This window comes from Agelaius phoeniceus, chromosome 10 (genome assembly GCF_051311805.1).
Source record: "Agelaius phoeniceus isolate bAgePho1 chromosome 10, bAgePho1.hap1, whole genome shotgun sequence".
NCBI classification, from domain to species: domain Eukaryota; kingdom Metazoa; phylum Chordata; class Aves; order Passeriformes; family Icteridae; genus Agelaius; species Agelaius phoeniceus.
The window spans coordinates 11,520,738-11,539,008 of NC_135274.1; the positions used below are offsets into that span (position 1 = coordinate 11,520,738).

At 35.9% G+C, this 18,271-nt stretch overlaps 1 protein-coding gene across 3 annotated transcripts in view; it reads right to left on the reverse strand.

Annotated features, from left to right (window-relative positions):
• COL4A4 (collagen type IV alpha 4 chain) overlaps window positions 1-18,271 on the reverse strand; it is a 68,512-nt gene that overhangs the window by 47,928 nt on the left and 2,313 nt on the right. For 2 of the 3 annotated variants that reach the window (XM_077183876.1, XM_077183878.1), the window contains 6 exons: window positions 15,362-15,549; window positions 14,465-14,504; window positions 12,560-12,637; window positions 2,972-3,106; window positions 2,035-2,079; window positions 268-384 (listed from right to left, as the gene is read on the reverse strand). In XM_077183876.1, the coding sequence (XP_077039991.1) occupies window positions 268-384; window positions 2,035-2,079; window positions 2,972-3,106; window positions 12,560-12,637; window positions 14,465-14,504; window positions 15,362-15,417 (471 nt within the window). In that variant the 5' untranslated portion in view covers window positions 15,418-15,549. The remainder of the gene's footprint in view (window positions 1-267; window positions 385-2,034; window positions 2,080-2,971; window positions 3,107-12,559; window positions 12,638-14,464; window positions 14,505-15,361; window positions 15,550-18,271) is intronic. The other variant, XM_077183877.1, reaches the window with a different exon arrangement.

Sequence of the window (18,271 nt, forward strand, 5' to 3'; positions counted from 1 at the left end):
TCCTTTTCAGCTGGAGTGGCAATTCTGGGGAAACAAGACAGAATTTAACTCTCAAGGCAGCCATATGTACTTCAAGGATATAGAAGCTTATTTCACTTTCAAGCTTCATCTGTTAAGGCAGTGCCTTACTCCCATTAACCTGAGTAAGAATTCCTGGCAATTCCCTGTGCAGCACTGTAAAGCTGATGCCACAGTGTAAGAGTGATTTGAAGAGCTGTTAGCTTGGAGGGGAAATGCAGGTGCACAGTGGGAATGCCTTTCACATACATAAGGACCTCTTGGTCCCATATAACCATTTTCTCCTGGGAATCCTGGGTCTCCCCTCGAGCCATTGCAGCCATCCAAACCATGCTTTCCTCGGGGTCCTTCCCTTCCTGGGAGGCCCTGAAAGACAGTTTAATATTGATGAGAAATACACCATGATTAATGGGAAATTACTTTTTAAATTAACAGAACAGTTCAGAAATAAATATATCTCAGATGTGAATGAGATGACCTCTGATGACCTCTCACAGTGGTGCTGGTTTCATATTCTTTTGCATTAGAAATGTCTTCTATTCTGAATAGATTTTTTGTAGGGTAGAACAAATAAACAATAAACAAAATTGTTTATTTTTCTTTTAATTCTCTTAATAAACTTCTCTTTATACCCTTAAAAGTTTTGAGCCTGTTTTGCCCTCCTCCTAATCCATATCTCACAGCAGAAAATGAGTAAATAATTCTACTGGGTGCACTGGCAATTTGGCCAGCACTAGACCCACTACAGCTATAAAGCTGAAAATACCCACAAAACCCCCCCCCCAAAAAAAAAAAAAAAAGAAAAAAATAATAATTTCAAGCAGTCTCATGCTTTTTAATTGTTAGGATAAAACAAGTAAAAAGAGGACATAGCTTGACCCAAGCACACAGAAATTACAGAGATTGTAGTTTTTCTAACCTAGTAATAACTAACCAGTGTCCAGATAAGGATTAGTTCTACTAAAAATTAGGACTTGGGCAATAAAACAATGAGATTTTCTTGGAATTATCTTCCTGTTGGAGAAAAAAAAAATTGCACAGAATTAAAGATTTTCGTAATGACAAAATATTAATTTTGACGCAAAATTTTTCTTTGGGGGAGAAATCTGAAAGATCATTAAGAGAGTATCCTGGTCATTTACCTGAAACACTTTTGTCAATTCTACCTTCTTCTTGTGTGTAAATGCTTCAGTCTAATTTGTGGACACTGTTTTCAAATGAATATTCTTTGCAAAAAAAAAAAATATTTCTTGGGAACACTTCCTCTTTTTGTGCCAAATTTTGAGCTTGTGACCTCTGCACTACCCAGACATTTTGGCAACAGTCCCACTGTCAAATGTGGACAGCTGACAAACAGATGCTACAACACCCACTCAGATTTTGGTTCTGTTTTTACTTTCAAAATTCAACATTTTAACTTTGATCCACATGATACTGGTAGCATCACAGGAATTCAGTTCTAGCAGAGTATTTTGAAAAATGCATTATCTAAGATACTATTTCACCAATTTTCACGTTGAAAAAGACATTAATAAAAATACATTATCACATGCTTATAAAGACGTATTTAGGACCCACTTTGCTTATTCAGTTTTAATTTTAACCTATTCAGGTTAAAATTACTGGACTCAGTGGTTGAGTTTCTTCCTGCAAAAGGACTACAGGCAAAAATCAGAATGTTTGAACAAAAAACAGTGCATTGTTTGAGATATTCTCAGAGATGTTAAGAATGAACCAAGCAAACTACAATGTATTATAGAACCTGAGAGAAGAAATACTCTGCTTTTAAGCCTAGTGGTAGTCTCTGCCTTCGCTGCCCCACTCCTGCATGAAAATTCTGTACTTACCTCTTTGGGATTTGGTGGTGCTTGTTATCAATAGGAAACACAGCTGAAGTTAACCTAATTATTTTATGTTTTTTCAAAACATGTAACTCTCTGAGAGAAATGTTAGAGGACTTGCTATGAATTTATGGGATCTGTAATTTTTATAAAGAAATATTTGTTTGATACGTACAGGAACACCATCTAAACCTGGAAATCCTGGGACTCCAGTTGGGCCCTAAAAACAGGTAATATGAAAAAACAAAGTCGATGATGGTCATCACTTAAAAAGAATGAAAAACAAGAATATGTGCTACTATATAGCAAGAAACAAAAAATCAGTCTTGTTTAAAATATGAATCAAAAGCCAAATTTTCAGAAATTAAGTATCTGAAAAAAACTTCTACAGACCTAGCAGAAGAGTAGTGCCAAAAGTTACCCATGTAACAGGTGGAACAAACACCTAATACTCAATAGCTATTCATCCTCCAAAGATTATAAAATGACAGAACAGGAAGTTACCTGTAACTTATAAAATATTTCTGTACATAATTTCACAATCCTACTCCTGTTTTGATAAAATTTTTGTTACAGCATTTACATTTTTGTTACAGCATTTACAGTTCAGGTGTGCTAGATACTAACATTAGTGATTTCACTCTGAGATCAGTTAAATTAGACTATTAAAACTAATATGAATACCAAGGGCCAGGGATTGTACAGATATGAAAGATATTAATCTGAACTGCAATTTATACTCTCTAAGTGGTAATAAAATTCTGTTTAGTGCAGCATTTTTAAAAGCACCATACTGCTCCCTCCAGCTCCACATTTCTACACATTCTTTGAGATTAAGGAGGATGATGTGGTATGTGACAATCAGAGTCTGTCCACCATATTTTACATCTTCTGACAATTCTAATTCTGCAATCTACAGCAAAAAAAAAATCTCCTGAAATATTTTTTATTTTTTCAAGAATTAATTATCTGTAATTAACTTCTGTGAGAATTTTGTGTGAGCAAGAGTATAGTTTGGCAAGTGCTTTTTGGTCATTCAGTTTCTGTTTCACTTATCAGCATTTAACATTACACTGTATATACCTAAAAGAGCTGTCTGTGGTGTTTCCTACCTTATCACCTTTTTCTCCAGCTGGCCCAGGCTTCCCATTCTCACCTCTCTGTCCTTTCTCCCCTGGCAGACCAGCTGGTCCTGTAGATCCCAAGGACCCAATCGGACCTTGAGCTCCCAGCTCACCAGGCTGACCCTGAAAAGAGTCCAAAGAAGTGAATGAATACTGCTGCAAACCCCACAGCAATTCAGAGATGACCCTGTGCATAAAACAAGGCTTACAATGTATAAATATTCATGATTCAAAACAGCTGCTGGACAGCCTGCAAAACTGTCTCATGAATAAGCTGCTGTAGGACCTTCAAATTTAACAACTTGCTGAAGGTGATCATTTCTTTTCACCTTCATCAGGTCTCCAAGACCACCTCTCTGAGATGCTTGGGATAACCTCCAAGTCTTCCTGGCTCCAGCAATTTAAGTATCACCTTTTGCAAGCCTAGGACTTCAATGAGCATTGTGATTTCTCACCAGAAAAATGAGGAGTCCTTTTAGACAAAGGGACTTTGTACACAGTTAGAACAATCTAGCAAGTTCCCTCTTTCGAGTCATGATATGCCAATTAAGTTTTTCTAGCTCACATTTTTCATAATCATTCTCATATCTTAGTGCCTCATATTAAACTTGTGAAGCTCCTGGAGGAAAAAAAATAGTTTACATATAGCTATATAATAGCTAACATATTTACAGAAAGTATCCATTTTAATAGATTGTGTTAAAATGGTTTGGGAGGTTGAAGAATGTAATTTATCTATAAATGGCTCTAAATTGAGCATTTGCACCTTCACTACCATACAATCTCCATAGATTTCTATTAACTTTTCCAAGGTAATATACATTCTCCTAAAGCAAAATTGCTCCCCATGCCAACTGGACTTTTCAGTCTATAACACTGGTGTGCAGTTGTTTCAGATGTGTTGCAGTTTTTGTTCTGTGCTGCTCAACAACTATGCAATCATAGATTCAAAGTGCTGAATGAAGCAAGCTTTCTAATCAGGCTTCACATGTGAGCTGTCTACACTTCCACCCTACAAAAATCTATGTATTTGCAGGTCTTTATTTTGCTTACGTATCTTTTTCATTTTATGTCATTATCCTTGTTTACCTATAAGTTGTTCTGTTTCCAAACTGAAGACTGTTTTGCTTTCAAGACTTCATCCACTAATTATACTAAATTATTAGGACTATAAGTAATTCTATTAGTTACACAGTATGTATAATCAATCAATAATTTATTATAGTATAGAATTTATGATTATAATTAATTATAATCCTGTATTTTAAAAGAGAGGAAAAGGGGAACCCACACATTCCTGAGAAAACCATATGGCATTAGGACCACTTGAGGGCAGTAAAAGATATTTCAGAATTCACAGAAATAACATACTATATCTTTACTTTTATGAATGGATTGAAGGAAGAAAAAAAAGATGGAAATGAAAGAGGATTGTAAGAAGATATGTAGCTTCAGGAAGCAAAATAACTGAATGCTTTCTTCTCAGTGTAAACATTTCAGCAGGCTGAATCTGTCTGGACAAAATCTTGTGAATTGCAGCCAGGGACTTAAGCTTCTTTTACTTTTTATTTATTTTCTCATTGTCTTTAAAATCAGTGTGATTTGACAGTGAAAGGAAGTGAAAAAATATATGGTATGCCTCATTCAATCAAATCAACAAAACAACAGAGAAGTTAATTTAATACATGTTTGAACAGGAACATATGATAGGTTCCTTCCCCAGTGGAAGTAGGGCTGGATGACCAGTGGCCCTTAAACTATGAACAGGAACTTAGTCCAGAGGCTGGGAAAAGAAGTCCTACACTTAGAAATAAGGACCACCTGAAAAAAAGAATCCTCATATGAGTCATGTTCCATTTATCTTTACTTGCTCCTCTCACTTCAGCCTTGATCCTGCTTCCAGAGAAGTCACTGCCAAAAATTCCAGGGCAGACTTAGCATGTTGTCTTCTCTAACAGTTACAATTTTTGTGATACCAGAATTTCAGCAGTGTAAAATATTGTGCAAATTAAGTGCTCCTGGTATTAAAAGCTGATGATTCTGCATCCTTGTTGATGATTCTGCATCCTTGTTAACAGTGAATGGACTGTTGGGATTCTGGGTGTTGAGTGTTTGCTTGCATGAGCAGTTGCAGCCTGTCTACTCACAGAGCCCTGCTCATTCTATGTTAGAATGAATTAATTAATTGAAGTACTTCTAAGGTAGCTATTATGCCCTTTAAATACTTGATTAAAAAAATAATTGGACAACCATTTTAATTAAAGCATCATTTTGAGTACAAGGGAAATGAATCAGACAAATAATATAATAAAATACAAGTCTTCAAACCATTAACTTTACTGGAAGCGGCATGGCTTTTTATTTCTCTAAACTGTTACCTTGCAAAATGCAGCATTCATCAATAGGAAAAGAAAAGCATAAGATGTTTTGCACTAATTTTTGCATTTGTCTTTTTGTGCATTTTGTTGACAACAGATTTCTGCACCAACTTCAGTATTTTTAATTAATAGTGTATATGCTCTGAATTCAAGAGTTGAAAGAGAAAATTTTCAAAATATGTTATATCCTTTGGGCAGTTAAGAAACATGATTTTTATTGCACTCAAAAAAAAGCTGAGACACTGTAGGCATTCTATGGTAGTTATTATAATTAAAAAATAAACACTTCTAGGACATGTAGTCCTTTAGGTTGGTAAAATGTCTTCATTTGCTGCTACACTGTGAATTTAATTGACTTCATGGTCTTCAGTAGAAGGTAGTGAAGTCATAGAACAGAGTCACTGAATTCAGAATTCACAATGGGTTTGGCAGCTGATACAACTTTAGCATGCCATGTGAAGCTGATGGATTCTCTCTCTTTCTTTCAGCTCAAAGACTGATAATGACTGGAGCTTTGTTAAGACCAAACTGATACCATGCCATAACATCTATTATCACATCTATTATTTGTGCCCATCCAATGTGACTACCACAGCATTACAGTCTCAGGACAGCTGTAAAAATAAAGAGGATGAAGGTAGTCATGCTCATGTGGAAATGACAAATTAGCTCAGATAAAATGAACAGAATATTATGCCTGCTCTGCCATCTGATGCCAATAAATTCCTCTAGGTTTTCAGTGCCTTGTTAATTGTCTAGGTCAGGAGCTACCATGCCAAGACTATGGTCTGTTATTTTAGCATATCCTGGGCTTGACCTGCAGTAAGAAATTGACTTTAAGCAAAACAAGGCTATATTTTTTTTAATTAACTATGCTTCCTAAGACTAAGACTGCAAGTACTTCAGAATCATGCAACAACACATTTAATGCTGCTTGGAAAAGGCAGTGGCCAAGGTTAACTGGATTTTTTTTTTTTTTTTATGCATGAGACTGAAGAGCATCTGATTTTGAGAATGTGTTGAGCACTTAGCTGTCTCAAGCACAATGTTTTAAAGGAGTCTTAATTGGAAATAAAAAAGTCGTGCTTCTCAAGTGAATTGTCTTGCTTCTCGTTATCAAAAAAGTCAAAAGAAGCCCAGTTATCACCTTCAGTGAGGACAGTACCCTGTGTTACAGGCTATGGAGATGTACCAGTGATTTGTGACATGCACTTACCTTCTGTTCATAAGAGCAAAAGTGAAAATGCCCAGCAATTCCACATAGATTGTAGGCAAATAATACAGCAGCCCTTTCCACTGTGCATTGGACTCTGGCTTGTAACCAGTCATTTTCATTTCACAGGAGCAGGACAGAGCAAAAAGGAAAGGAAAGCAGTCTGTGGGCAAGAGAGGAGCGCTCACAAAGGCTTTTGGAGAAATGTTTTATTTTGTAATTTGCATAGTGAGGTGGGGGCATCTGCTGCTCCTCTAAGCTCCAGCCATGTCCTTTCCCCTTTTGGAAGAGCTGGCCAATTACACAGCAAAGCCACAGCTTCCAGGGTTTGGAGGGGTGTCCATTCTGGGAAGATTCTACTCCTCACTGTGTAAGACTAGAACCAAACTAATTTTCACTGTAAAGTCAAGGCTCAAAAAAACCCAGAACAAACCCTCTTCTAAATATAAATCTGATTAAGATGAGATGAATCTGAGAAATCACACAATTTGGCATTAAATACAGTCTATTGTCTTTAATAGATTAAATTAGATAAAATTTTTTCACAGATTTTTAGCTAAGTAAATGCAATAATAATACTTAGATCTTGAGAATAATAGAATTTCATAGAATGGTTTGGGATAGAAGGGATCTTAAAGATCAAGTAGTTCCAAACCCCCTGTTATGGTTGGGATGACTTTCCACTAGACCAGGTCATTCAAAACCTGGCCTTGAACACTTCCAAGAATGAGGCATCCACAATTTCCCTGGGCAGCCTGTGTCAGGGTCTCACCACCCTCACAGTGCAGAATTTCTTCCTCATATCTAATCTAAATTGTCTTTCAGCTTGAAGCCACTACCCCTTGTTCTGTTACTACAGGCCCTTGTAAATACTCTTTCTTGTAAAGAAGATATGAACTGTGCTCTAAGTTATTGGAAAATTTGGCAACTTATCATATTTGGCAACTTTATTATATTTTTCAATGATATAATATGCTATAAGAACAAAACCCCTGGTGATTTAGTATTTTAGTAAATAGTTTAGTATTTACAGTGATACTTCACAGAAGCATGAGAAATCACAGTGAAATGCTAAAACATCATTCACAATGTATACTCTAGGTTTGTGTTTTCAACCTGTGGGACTATGAAAAGAAAAACTATCCAGTAAGCCAGTGGGTGTCACTATTGTGTTAAACAAACTCAACGAATCATAATTTAGCACTGAAACTCTCAACTACTAATGGCTGAAAGGTACAAATAGAGAGCTACAAATAGAGCATAGATATGATAGAAATAGACACAAATAATTAACATCAGCTTAGCTAATAAAATTGAGTTTTGCTCTGTAGTATTCTATTGAAGTCATTGTTGACAATTTTTGGTTGATTCAAATCTGTAAAAAAGAATTGGTTTGTAGAGTTTTATCTTGCTTGATGTAGAAAAGCTTGGCAATCTGCAGCAACTGAGAAAAAATACCATTTTCAGTATGGTAGGGTAGAGGATCCAAAAGTATTAAGAAAAGAAAGATGCTCAAGAACAAAAGGAGGTATAATTAACAAGGTCAAAACTTCTGAAATTTTGAAAAATATCTAATATGAAAAATGCTAATTTACAGATGCTGTAGCTGGGCATCCTGTATGATGAACAACCTCAAAGAGACCTTGCAGTGATTGGTGTGATTCTCCTTACAGACTGGAGTGGTTCTGTTCCTATTCCACATTCTGGTAAGCAGGATCCCTTCCCTACCAGTTCAATCCTAACTTCTGTAGGCAGAATTCTGCCTATTCCTCGGCCCAGTTAGAAAAAAAAAAGTGTGGTCTGCTTCAGATATAGATTTAGGGGTCTCATTTCTCTTGGTCTGTTTTATAGAAAAACATAATACCTTTTCAGTGAATGTAAGTGAAACATGTAACTGGTCTCAGGAATCTTCTGCTTTAAAACTGCTTTAAAACTTACAGCTAATGTACTGGGAAATAATGATCAACAAGTAGGAGGCAAATAATGGGAGAAATCTAGATTTCCTCAGATGCTAGTGACTATCTCTGATAGTGCATTTGAGACCAAGCAGAAGGATTTTACATATTTATTTCCTGAGTGTGCAACTTGAAAATTCAAATACAACTGCTGGATATTCCATGTGAATGACAGACTGCCACTGAATACCGACATGCAAAAAAAGTGTGTTTTAATAAATGTCTCTTACTTCCCAAAAGAGACAGAATTTGCACCATTTTCTGAGTTAGTGCATTTTAAATATGTTTACACTGTGCTGTAAATTGAACTCCAATAACCCATGGAACCCACTAAGCAAATTTGGCAACTCACAAAATCTACTGAGATGTTACAAGAGAAGCAGTGCCAGAATATTGACTTACTCCCAGGTAACTTTGCTCATTCTTACCCCAAGGCAGTGCATTCTTGCCCTGCAGTGACTGATACCAGCTGACTTCCTGACTTACCTGTGACACCCAAGTGACTCAGCATCTCTTGTGAATGCTTACTCCTTACATCTGAAGTGTCTGAAAGTGTAAAACCCTCCTCTTAGATTTCTGTTTGCTGCATTCTCCCCTACACTAGGATAAAAAATCAACCTCTTGCTTCATCTGCAAAAGAACGAGCATTGGTCCTGCTGAGTTATATCTATTATTCACTTTGATCCAGGCATTTCACATGACGCCAGATCAGGTTGGCTCATGAATAGATGCTTGCTTCCCAAATCTACTTAACTAAAAACAAAGCCAAGGGAATTGAATAGGATCAAACTCTGGTTTGATCAGCACAGGGGTCAGCACAGGACAGGTTTACAATCGGTCAGTGCTAACTGCAAACTTTTTTTTAGCTATCTAAATTCTATTAGAGCAGCCAGCATTTTTGGAAGTTGGTGATACAACACTGCAGGAGTTTTCCAGGAAACAACTTTCCAATGTAAAAAAAGACGATGAAATGGTGGAAAGGTTTTACTATGTCTTTAATGAAAATTGAAATCACAGACTTCATGTGATTCCTTTTACCAAAAAGGAAGAGGGGAAAAAGAATTTAAGAAGTCAGGTAGAACACTTACTGCCATATATACTTTCACTAATGATGTTTTGCCTCATTTAGCCGTTCTACAGTTCTGAAATGTCCAGGTATAATAGCACACAGTGTGGACAAAGAGACTTAGCAGCACATTTTAATGGATCCTATGGAAGAGAGAGTTGTCCTTTTGACTTGTGACATAAGATTAAAAGATAAACAGTATTTTGAGAGACTAACTCCAACAAGACTGCAGTCCCAAGCGAACAGAAGTAAAAATTTCATTGTGATGTGAACAATTGTAATGACATACAACCAGCAGTAATGATTAAAATGTTTTTTCAGTGATTTCTTTCTAATGAATAGGAGTACAAATCTATTTCTTGCACAAAGTTATGGTTGAGAGAATTAAAAATGACAGGTACACAAGCTCTTCTAAAACCCAATAGAGCAACTGATACATAGCTATAATGGTTTTATTTAAATGAAAGTTCAGCTATTTGCTTTTACTTTTCTGTCAACTTGCCCACTATCAATACATTCAAATGTGGCCATGGCAGTTTTATTTTCTTATTCCCATGATCTGCTGTTTTCTAGCTAAACCTTAATTATCATTATCTTTCCACTTACAATAAAGAAGGCTTTTGATGTTGAAATTTAAAATATTTTCAAATGTGTGGAGGGATAGAATGCAAGAAAATAGTGCAGAAGGCAGTCTCACACCTGAGGAGTTGCAGCTGTACTAATTACCAAAGATTAAGAACAGGCCTGCCCTTAACAGGCCACAGCTGTGTCCAATAAGAAGATGAGTGCTACAAAAGAGTGGGTGAGCTGGGTAAGGAGAGAGTTGGAATTTGTTGGTTGTGCTGTGAAGAAGGAGTCAGTGCTGTGAGGAGCTGCATGTGAGAAATCACTGAGAAGGTATGGAACTTTTGAAATAAGTTGGCAACACAAATGGGCAAATAGAAGGCTTACTAACAAAAGTTTTGAATATTTAGGCTTGTGTACTGTACCATGGCAGAGGCTTTTAATGACCATTTATGTTTTACAATTTCAAGACAGGACTGAGGAAGATGCAAAACTCTGAGGAACCAGCCTCAGAGTAGGATTCAGACAGAAAAGCAGATGTTTTGCATTCTAGAAAGCTAATGATAAGATAAACTAATCTTTTATTTTGTAACGGGTAGTCTCCACAAAAGACTGGAGAGCAAAGTTAGTGTGTCAGAGTGTAAAAGCAGAATACAGCAAAGTTTAAAAACCAGAAGAATTGCAGTATGAAGGAAAATATTAAATAATCCTAGAGAAAATTATTAATTACCATACATTAGGATAGAAAATATGGGCAGTAATCTATGTGAGGCAGCGTTTAGTAAAGCCATGTTTCATGTAGGGTCTGAAGAGTAGTTCTCTTTCTAGTATATTGATTAATATAAATGACTGCATGAAATATAGATTAATATTACATTGGAGATACTTTATCCATTGTCCTTTAGGGTACGTGTACATGCTTATTTCAGAGCTTTTTCAGAAAATGGTACAATTCTCAGACTTACAGTTGCATAACAACATTGAATTAATTTTGAAATGTTTATTACACTTCTATTTTGCACTTAAGTCTTGAAATTGTTTAGAAAACTAACTGCAAATGCATGAATCATGGTCAAGTTTACATGTGATGAGGACAGCCTAGGAAAGAGCTAGAACAACTGCAGGAGATCTTTATTATTTATTGACTGATTATGAGCATGTAATTCAGAACTTCCAGGCAACTGCGTGCAAACCCAAATCAGGGAAATTCCTCCTCGTTTGAGAGTTGTCTTTAAATGGCACTTCAGATCAGGTTTTTGGTATCCAAAACAGTCTGTTCAGTAGCACTGAGGGACACTGCAGAGGTACCAGTCAAAATACTTTTCCTGGGATGCCCTTTTGTTAGCACAGTGTTACAGAGATATACGCGTCCTAGGCCTCTATTATGAAAATCCTACAGCATGGGGGACTTTCACAGAGACATAATCCTGGAGGATTAGGATAGGATCCAAGGACACCAGGGCAGTGATCATGACACAGCAAAGCGTGCAGCTAACTGCAGAAGCACAGGAAGAAAAAGGTGTGTCTTGCTGTTCTGGCAACTCAGGTTGTACACAAAGAAATGGGGCATAGGGCTCTTCCAAAATTGATACACCATATTCAACCTTCCTAAACTTAAACTTACACATAGTACTTTGGTAGAAAGATTTTTCATCACTGACAATTTTTTAGTTGACCACCAATCAGTACATATATATATATATATATACACACACAAATTTTGTATATACCTAAGTTTTTTTTTTCCTCACACAATGTTTAAATTATTGGCTAGAGAGGTATTCTGAGAAAGAAAAGCCAAGATAAACTAGTCATCACTGGACATATTTCAATTAGCAATTAGCAACATATACAGTTACTTATTTTAGCATGCAATGTGAAAATGCCTTAGAGCTGTTTTATAGTTATTCATAAGACAAAATTCAAGGTTTTTTTAAAGTTGGTATCTTAAGTGAGTATGATAAAAAGTCTGCAAACACTTTTGGAGTCACCCAACCCAAATAATAACTAACTTCTCATAAAACTAGAGAATGGCATGGACATTCTCTTTCAACCAGCCTCTTAGTAGAAGACAAGAATAGGTTTCTATACTTCACTTGTATTAGGAATTACATCTGTCTAATTCCTAGACTGATTTCAAAGAATCCTTAATACAAGAAAGGTACCATGATTAGTACAAATCCAAAACAGAATTAGAAACAGAATTGTTTACAATCTTAGGTTTCTTCAGTGACAGCTGTTCTTGATACCAGTGACAGAATTACACAGTTTGTCAGATGTGTTTATGTCTGAATATTGAGTTATTGATTTATCAACCATGTTGATTTTCAGGAACAGCAATGTGCACAAAATGAACAGTATTTGCAAGAGTAAATATAATTATCTCTATTCACAACTTACCCTTGATCCTTTTTCTGGAAAGCACCGACAAACTGAGCAATCCTGTCCCCCACATGGATCAATATATGCATATCCTCCCTAAAAATGAAAAGGTTATGGATTTGTCAATGCACAACAGACAACAATTACATCATCAAATATTGTCAGCTGGACATGTTAGCTAATTAGGTGATTTTCAAGGCAAAAGATCTCTCATCAACATAAACCTGCTGGCGAGGTAGAAGCAATAAGTAAAAGCTTATTACTTGTTGCTGTAGAAGGTGGAAGACCTTAACTACAAGTTATGTATAAATATAACTAAATATAACTTAGGAAACCACCTGCATCTGAAATAGATTTTAACAGAACCAGAATTTAATTTGCAATAATGTACAATTTGTAATCCATCACATTATTTTAGGAGATTGTTCAACTACAATGAAATGATAAAAGGCAAAACAAGGTGAAGGAGCAAGACATTTACTCAGAGATAAAACCTTGAATTTAATTCTTGTCTATTAAATGAAAATAAGTATATGCATGGTGTAATTATGCATTGCCTACTATTAATTTACTTCCTGTATTAAAAAATTGTTATTTTAATAGCAAAGAAATGACTGCTTTTTCATCAAATTGCAATGAGAAAAATTATTCAAGGGGAAATGAAAACACAACAAAATGTAAGTTCAGTAGATCTTGTGTGTGGTAAATGAACATCATTTCACTGTTCTTTTCTATTTCTCAAAGTGTAATAATAAACATACTTCATATGCACTTATAAACTAAGTTGGAATGTCTCCTAAATAGCATTTTTGAGTAAAACTGTGTAAATTATCAAAGATATTTTAAGAAGAATTTTAACAAGGAGGTAAAATATTGAAGAATAATGTAGATAAACAAGTAAGTGGTGATAAAACAAATATTTCAATTGACCTTGATTTTCATTATTATCAAGGTCAAGATTGTTTTGTTACTGGTTTTAATACCCAACAGAACACTATAGGCTCATACCTCAATGTTTCAATGAGAAAACTCTGACAAATATTAGATAAGGAGGAAAAATTCTGTTCTTTCTATCTAGACTATTTTTAGAATATCTGGAATTCCCAAACCTCAGAACAAGAGGTTATGATGGTCTCTCTCACACACTACTTGTCTATCACACACTGCATTTCCCATGAAATTACTAATCTACTCTGCACTAGTTTCTCACATAGTTGTTAGAATCTTGCCTCTCCTGGAATGTCAATAGAATACAAGCTTCCAATAACAGAACTATTATCCTTTCTTCTGGTTGAACAGTTATTTTTAAAAAATATTTCCATCTTCAACAGCTCAAATGAAAAGGGATGAGTTTGGGGATAAAAAAAATAAACTCTACAAAAAAAGAGCTTGTAAATATTTGAAAGAATACAAAGAGGATGGACTTGAAAGAAGGCAAGGGCATTGCAAAAATAAGGGTAATGTGAAGGCCAGTACAGACAGGATAATAAAGTAGATATTGAAACTATATTATATGTGAAAATTTGGCTTCAGAGAGATGGGACTGTACACAGAAGCCAGTTTAAGATCTAGGTTAACATAGAGAGCAGAATGGAAAACTAGAATTGACATGTGCCATAATGCAGAACCATTAAAGAGACTTCATGAGGAAGGAGACTCGGTGAACAAGGGAGGGTTTTCTACATCCAGCTTTCCAAATGCACCCCAAGAAGCCAGAATTAGAATCTAGGAAAATCCAGAGCATAAGATTGCAAATTAGATAAGCTGAGTAGCAGAAAGGAGAGACAGAACTGCAGAAATACAGAAAGGAATATTACAGTTTTCCCACAGAACTATTGGTCATTTTGGTGCATGTGGTGCTACTTGTTTAAACTCTATCGTTCTATCCCTCAACTGCCTAAAGTAACTATCAATGTCACTTACCCCATCAATTCCTTGAGTTGAAAAAACAATCAGCAGCCACCTGATTTAAAAGAAGAAAACTGAGTTAAAACTACCCTCACAACTTCAAACCTTTACAAAAATTTAGCCTGTAGAAAGTGAGAAGTGATCAAGTGTACACATGATTCAATCCTGTTTGGGGTGACTATATAGTGTTCCTATAAGGCATGCACACCATCAAGAAATGGCCTCCCATGCTGGAAATATTTGTCTTTTTGGACTTGTGAGACTGAGGACAAACAGGCATGGACAAGACTATGTGAAAGTCATTATAACTCCCCCTTGTAACCTATTTCAAATCCCACTATTACAAAGGCCCAAAGGGGACCCTCTCCAGACAGGTTTCTCCATGGACACCATGAGGTGAAGACTGAGTAGAGATGGGAATGATCTGCATCCACCCTGAAATCACTTAGTTGATGCTGTTTTCTTTTGGTCAGACAAAGAGGGCAAGAGAAAGTAGAGAGGAAAGCCACATTCAGAATAACAACATGATTCTAGAGCAGCTGCTAGGGAAGCCCAGCTCCATGCCAACCATTGCTAGTGCTGGCTTGTAAAGTTTACCAAAAAAATACTAAAATAAAAAGTTAGCCCAAAATTTCTGCAGCAATACAGAAAGTAAGCATTCTTTTAAATTATTATTGATGCTAATATTATTTTTACTAAGAACTAAGGTGTCTACTAGTTATATGAAAAGATAAATTAGGTACAGCATAGCATACAGACTGCTGTGTACTATTCTACAGGATACAGTGAAGCCTATTTCAAAATTACTTCAACTTTGCAAATATCTAGGTATTTCTTATTACTGTTAAATTAATAGCTAAGAATATATCTCAGTGAATCTGGTTAAAAAATGTAGTGATCTGTAAAACTCACCAGGCAGCTGTGATAAGCCACTTAATCCGTTCAAATGAATCCTTTGTTAATGCCATTCCTGCTGATTGAGGATTTGTATATGCAGCACTTCTTTTTCTTTAAATGGCAGGTCTTCTCTTTCCTTCTGTTTGTGGATGGTCTATAAATGCTGTTCCATACTGGTGTTGTTTTCCCCTCTGAACCTGTTTCTTTTAAAATATACATCCAATGTATGCATGAATAATTACTGGAAAACCAAAAATAAGTCTTAACCATTTGTATGTGCTACACTGCACAGCTTTGTGTTGGCACTACATTATATTCTTCCTATTCAGGCCACATTTTATTTTATCAGCAATCCAGTTATTTCAAGGGGACGATGATGAAACTGCAGATTCACATAAAAAGCAGTACAAGATTTCAGCCTAGTAAAGATAGTCCTCATTCTGTGTTTAAAATAATGAACAAAGAGAATCTTGCATCATTATTTCTTAGAAAGTTTTCATAGCCACCATTTCAGTTAAAGGCACTAATACAAAAGATGCAATACCCATGTATAGTAAAAAACCTAATGAAATTTTAAAAAAAACTCAAGAAAGCACTTGTTATAGTTTTAAGACCAAACTGAGCAGCAGCATCTTTTGCAAACTGGGCTGGACCAGTCTGTGCTAGCATCTGAGCAAAGGAAGAGCACTCTAAATGCAGAATAAAACATATGCATGTCAGCTAAGAATTCTACCCATATGCATGGACAGATGACAAACATTGGACATCACCTAGAGTTTTTTTAGCTTTTTTTTTTTTAGACCATTTTTTCTACAGCTTTTGCTAGGATATAGGAAGCTGGAAGTTCAGTGTGCAGGACTGCAAAGTGGCCTCCACAGTCCCACACAGTCAAATTTTGCATACATAAATTGCATACATAATACATAATTTGCATACATAGTGCATCCCTGACCTCTGACTTAGGTCCAACAGTTTTATTTGCTGTTCCAACCTTTTTGGAAACTTGAGCTTCACAAATCCAGAGACAGGGCCAGGTCATGTGCAAACTCCCTTATGCCCCAAATAAAAAAGAAGCTGCAAGCCTTTGTAATAAGGCATGTCTGGCAAATGAGTCACACTGAGGGTTATTTCAAACTGAGGGTTTAAGGGCTGGGCTTCTCCCAGGTTAGCATAGATTATCAGAGGCTTCTGCTTTTTAGCACTCTAATCTTCCAAATGTGGGAAACTATTTTGAGGAAACTGAACCCTGACTAGAGTGAATTGACAGGGGTTTGCTTCCTTTGGAGAAGTTTCCTGAGTAGGCAAAGACACTCAGTTCCTGAGCAGGGAGCAAGGATGTGAAGGGCAGCAAACTGGCTGCTCTCTGATAGCTGTTCAGGCAGCAGCCATGTGTTTGTTAAACACATGAGGGTACAGCTCCTGAAACATTACTGCTTTGCTTTCTGTTATTTGATAGTGTGGCACCTTTCTAACCAGAATTAATCTATAAATAATATTGACTTCTGTGTGTATCAGTATATCCTAATCCCTCAGTACTAAGGGGAGTCTTTGGAAGCTGCTGTGCCCTGACTGATGAATAAATAGCCTAAAGGCAGCCAGTCCAAGCTGCAAGATCACTCTTTATATGTATTGTACAGTACTCCATTCATCTGTCAAATTCTTACAGTCTTGCTGTGCCCCAGTTCCCCATCTGTAAGAAAAGAAAAAAATAACAACATCCCTAATAGAAAAAATAATATTCCGACCACATTCCTACCTCACTGATTTTTTACATTAGTAATATAAACAATATAAGCAAAATTGTGAGGCAATAAAATATTGTTGGGACTGATTGCCTCAAATGGAAAATCCAAGTCATAAAGTGTTGAGAATTTTCAGAAATGTGTTCCTTTTGCTAACTATCCATCTCATTATTTAATTATCCAAATAGCTTCTGAAAATTAAGAAGAAAATGAAAAAGAAAATTATATTTGGTACATTTGCTTTGTATTAGCAGTGAAACTTTTATTTTCAAATTAAAATCCATTTTGATCCAACCCATTGACACAGTTTGAAGTAATACTTAATGCATGAGTGGAAGACTTGCAACCCTCTGCTTGTTATTTTGTCATGGCTATCTAAACCCCATAATTTTCCGAACAAGTTGAATTGTTCAGTAGCTAATACAATAACAGAAAGAATACAAGGTTTTGTTTAGATTGATGTGTCAAATTGATCTCATTTTTTGTTTTTGAAGCAATCACAACAGTTACCTCAATAAAATATCCCCAGGATAGCACACTCACTGCCACCAAAGGAATAGATTTCACATGACATCACCAAACCTCACCTCAGAAAGCAGAAGGAGAAAAGCTGGCAGTATAACATAATCTAGATGTTTGTTTCTAGACAGTAATCAAGAAACAAGACAACTTTATTCTCAGTAACTCTGCTAAAGAACAGGGGACATGAGCCATAGTTTGAGGCAGACACACAGCTACAGTTATTGAGGTAAAAAGAATTAGAGCAGTCCTAATTGTATTTTCATCACATCCAAAGGAAGCAACATCATGTGCAACAATACCACACAAGTTACAGAGTCATGGATTCAGAAGCTGTGAAATAAAAAATCGGGGTTTGTGCTCAGTTTTAATGTCCTTTTATGCATATATTTAGGACAGTCATTTGAAGTCTGTGAACATATATGCTGTTTTCCATAGGACTTCTGCCTCATTTGTGATGGACATATTCAGTACTCTCTCCATTCTTTCCAATAAGTCCTGTATTTTCATTTACAGTGTTCTATAAAACTTTGCATTTCATACTAAATTTGTACAACTTTAATGTTTCCCACAAAAATATTCCTGAAAATAATATTATCCTTTCTGTACCATAGACAACCAAGGAGACAAAACAAAAGTTAAAGTAATTAAGTATCAGTTACTG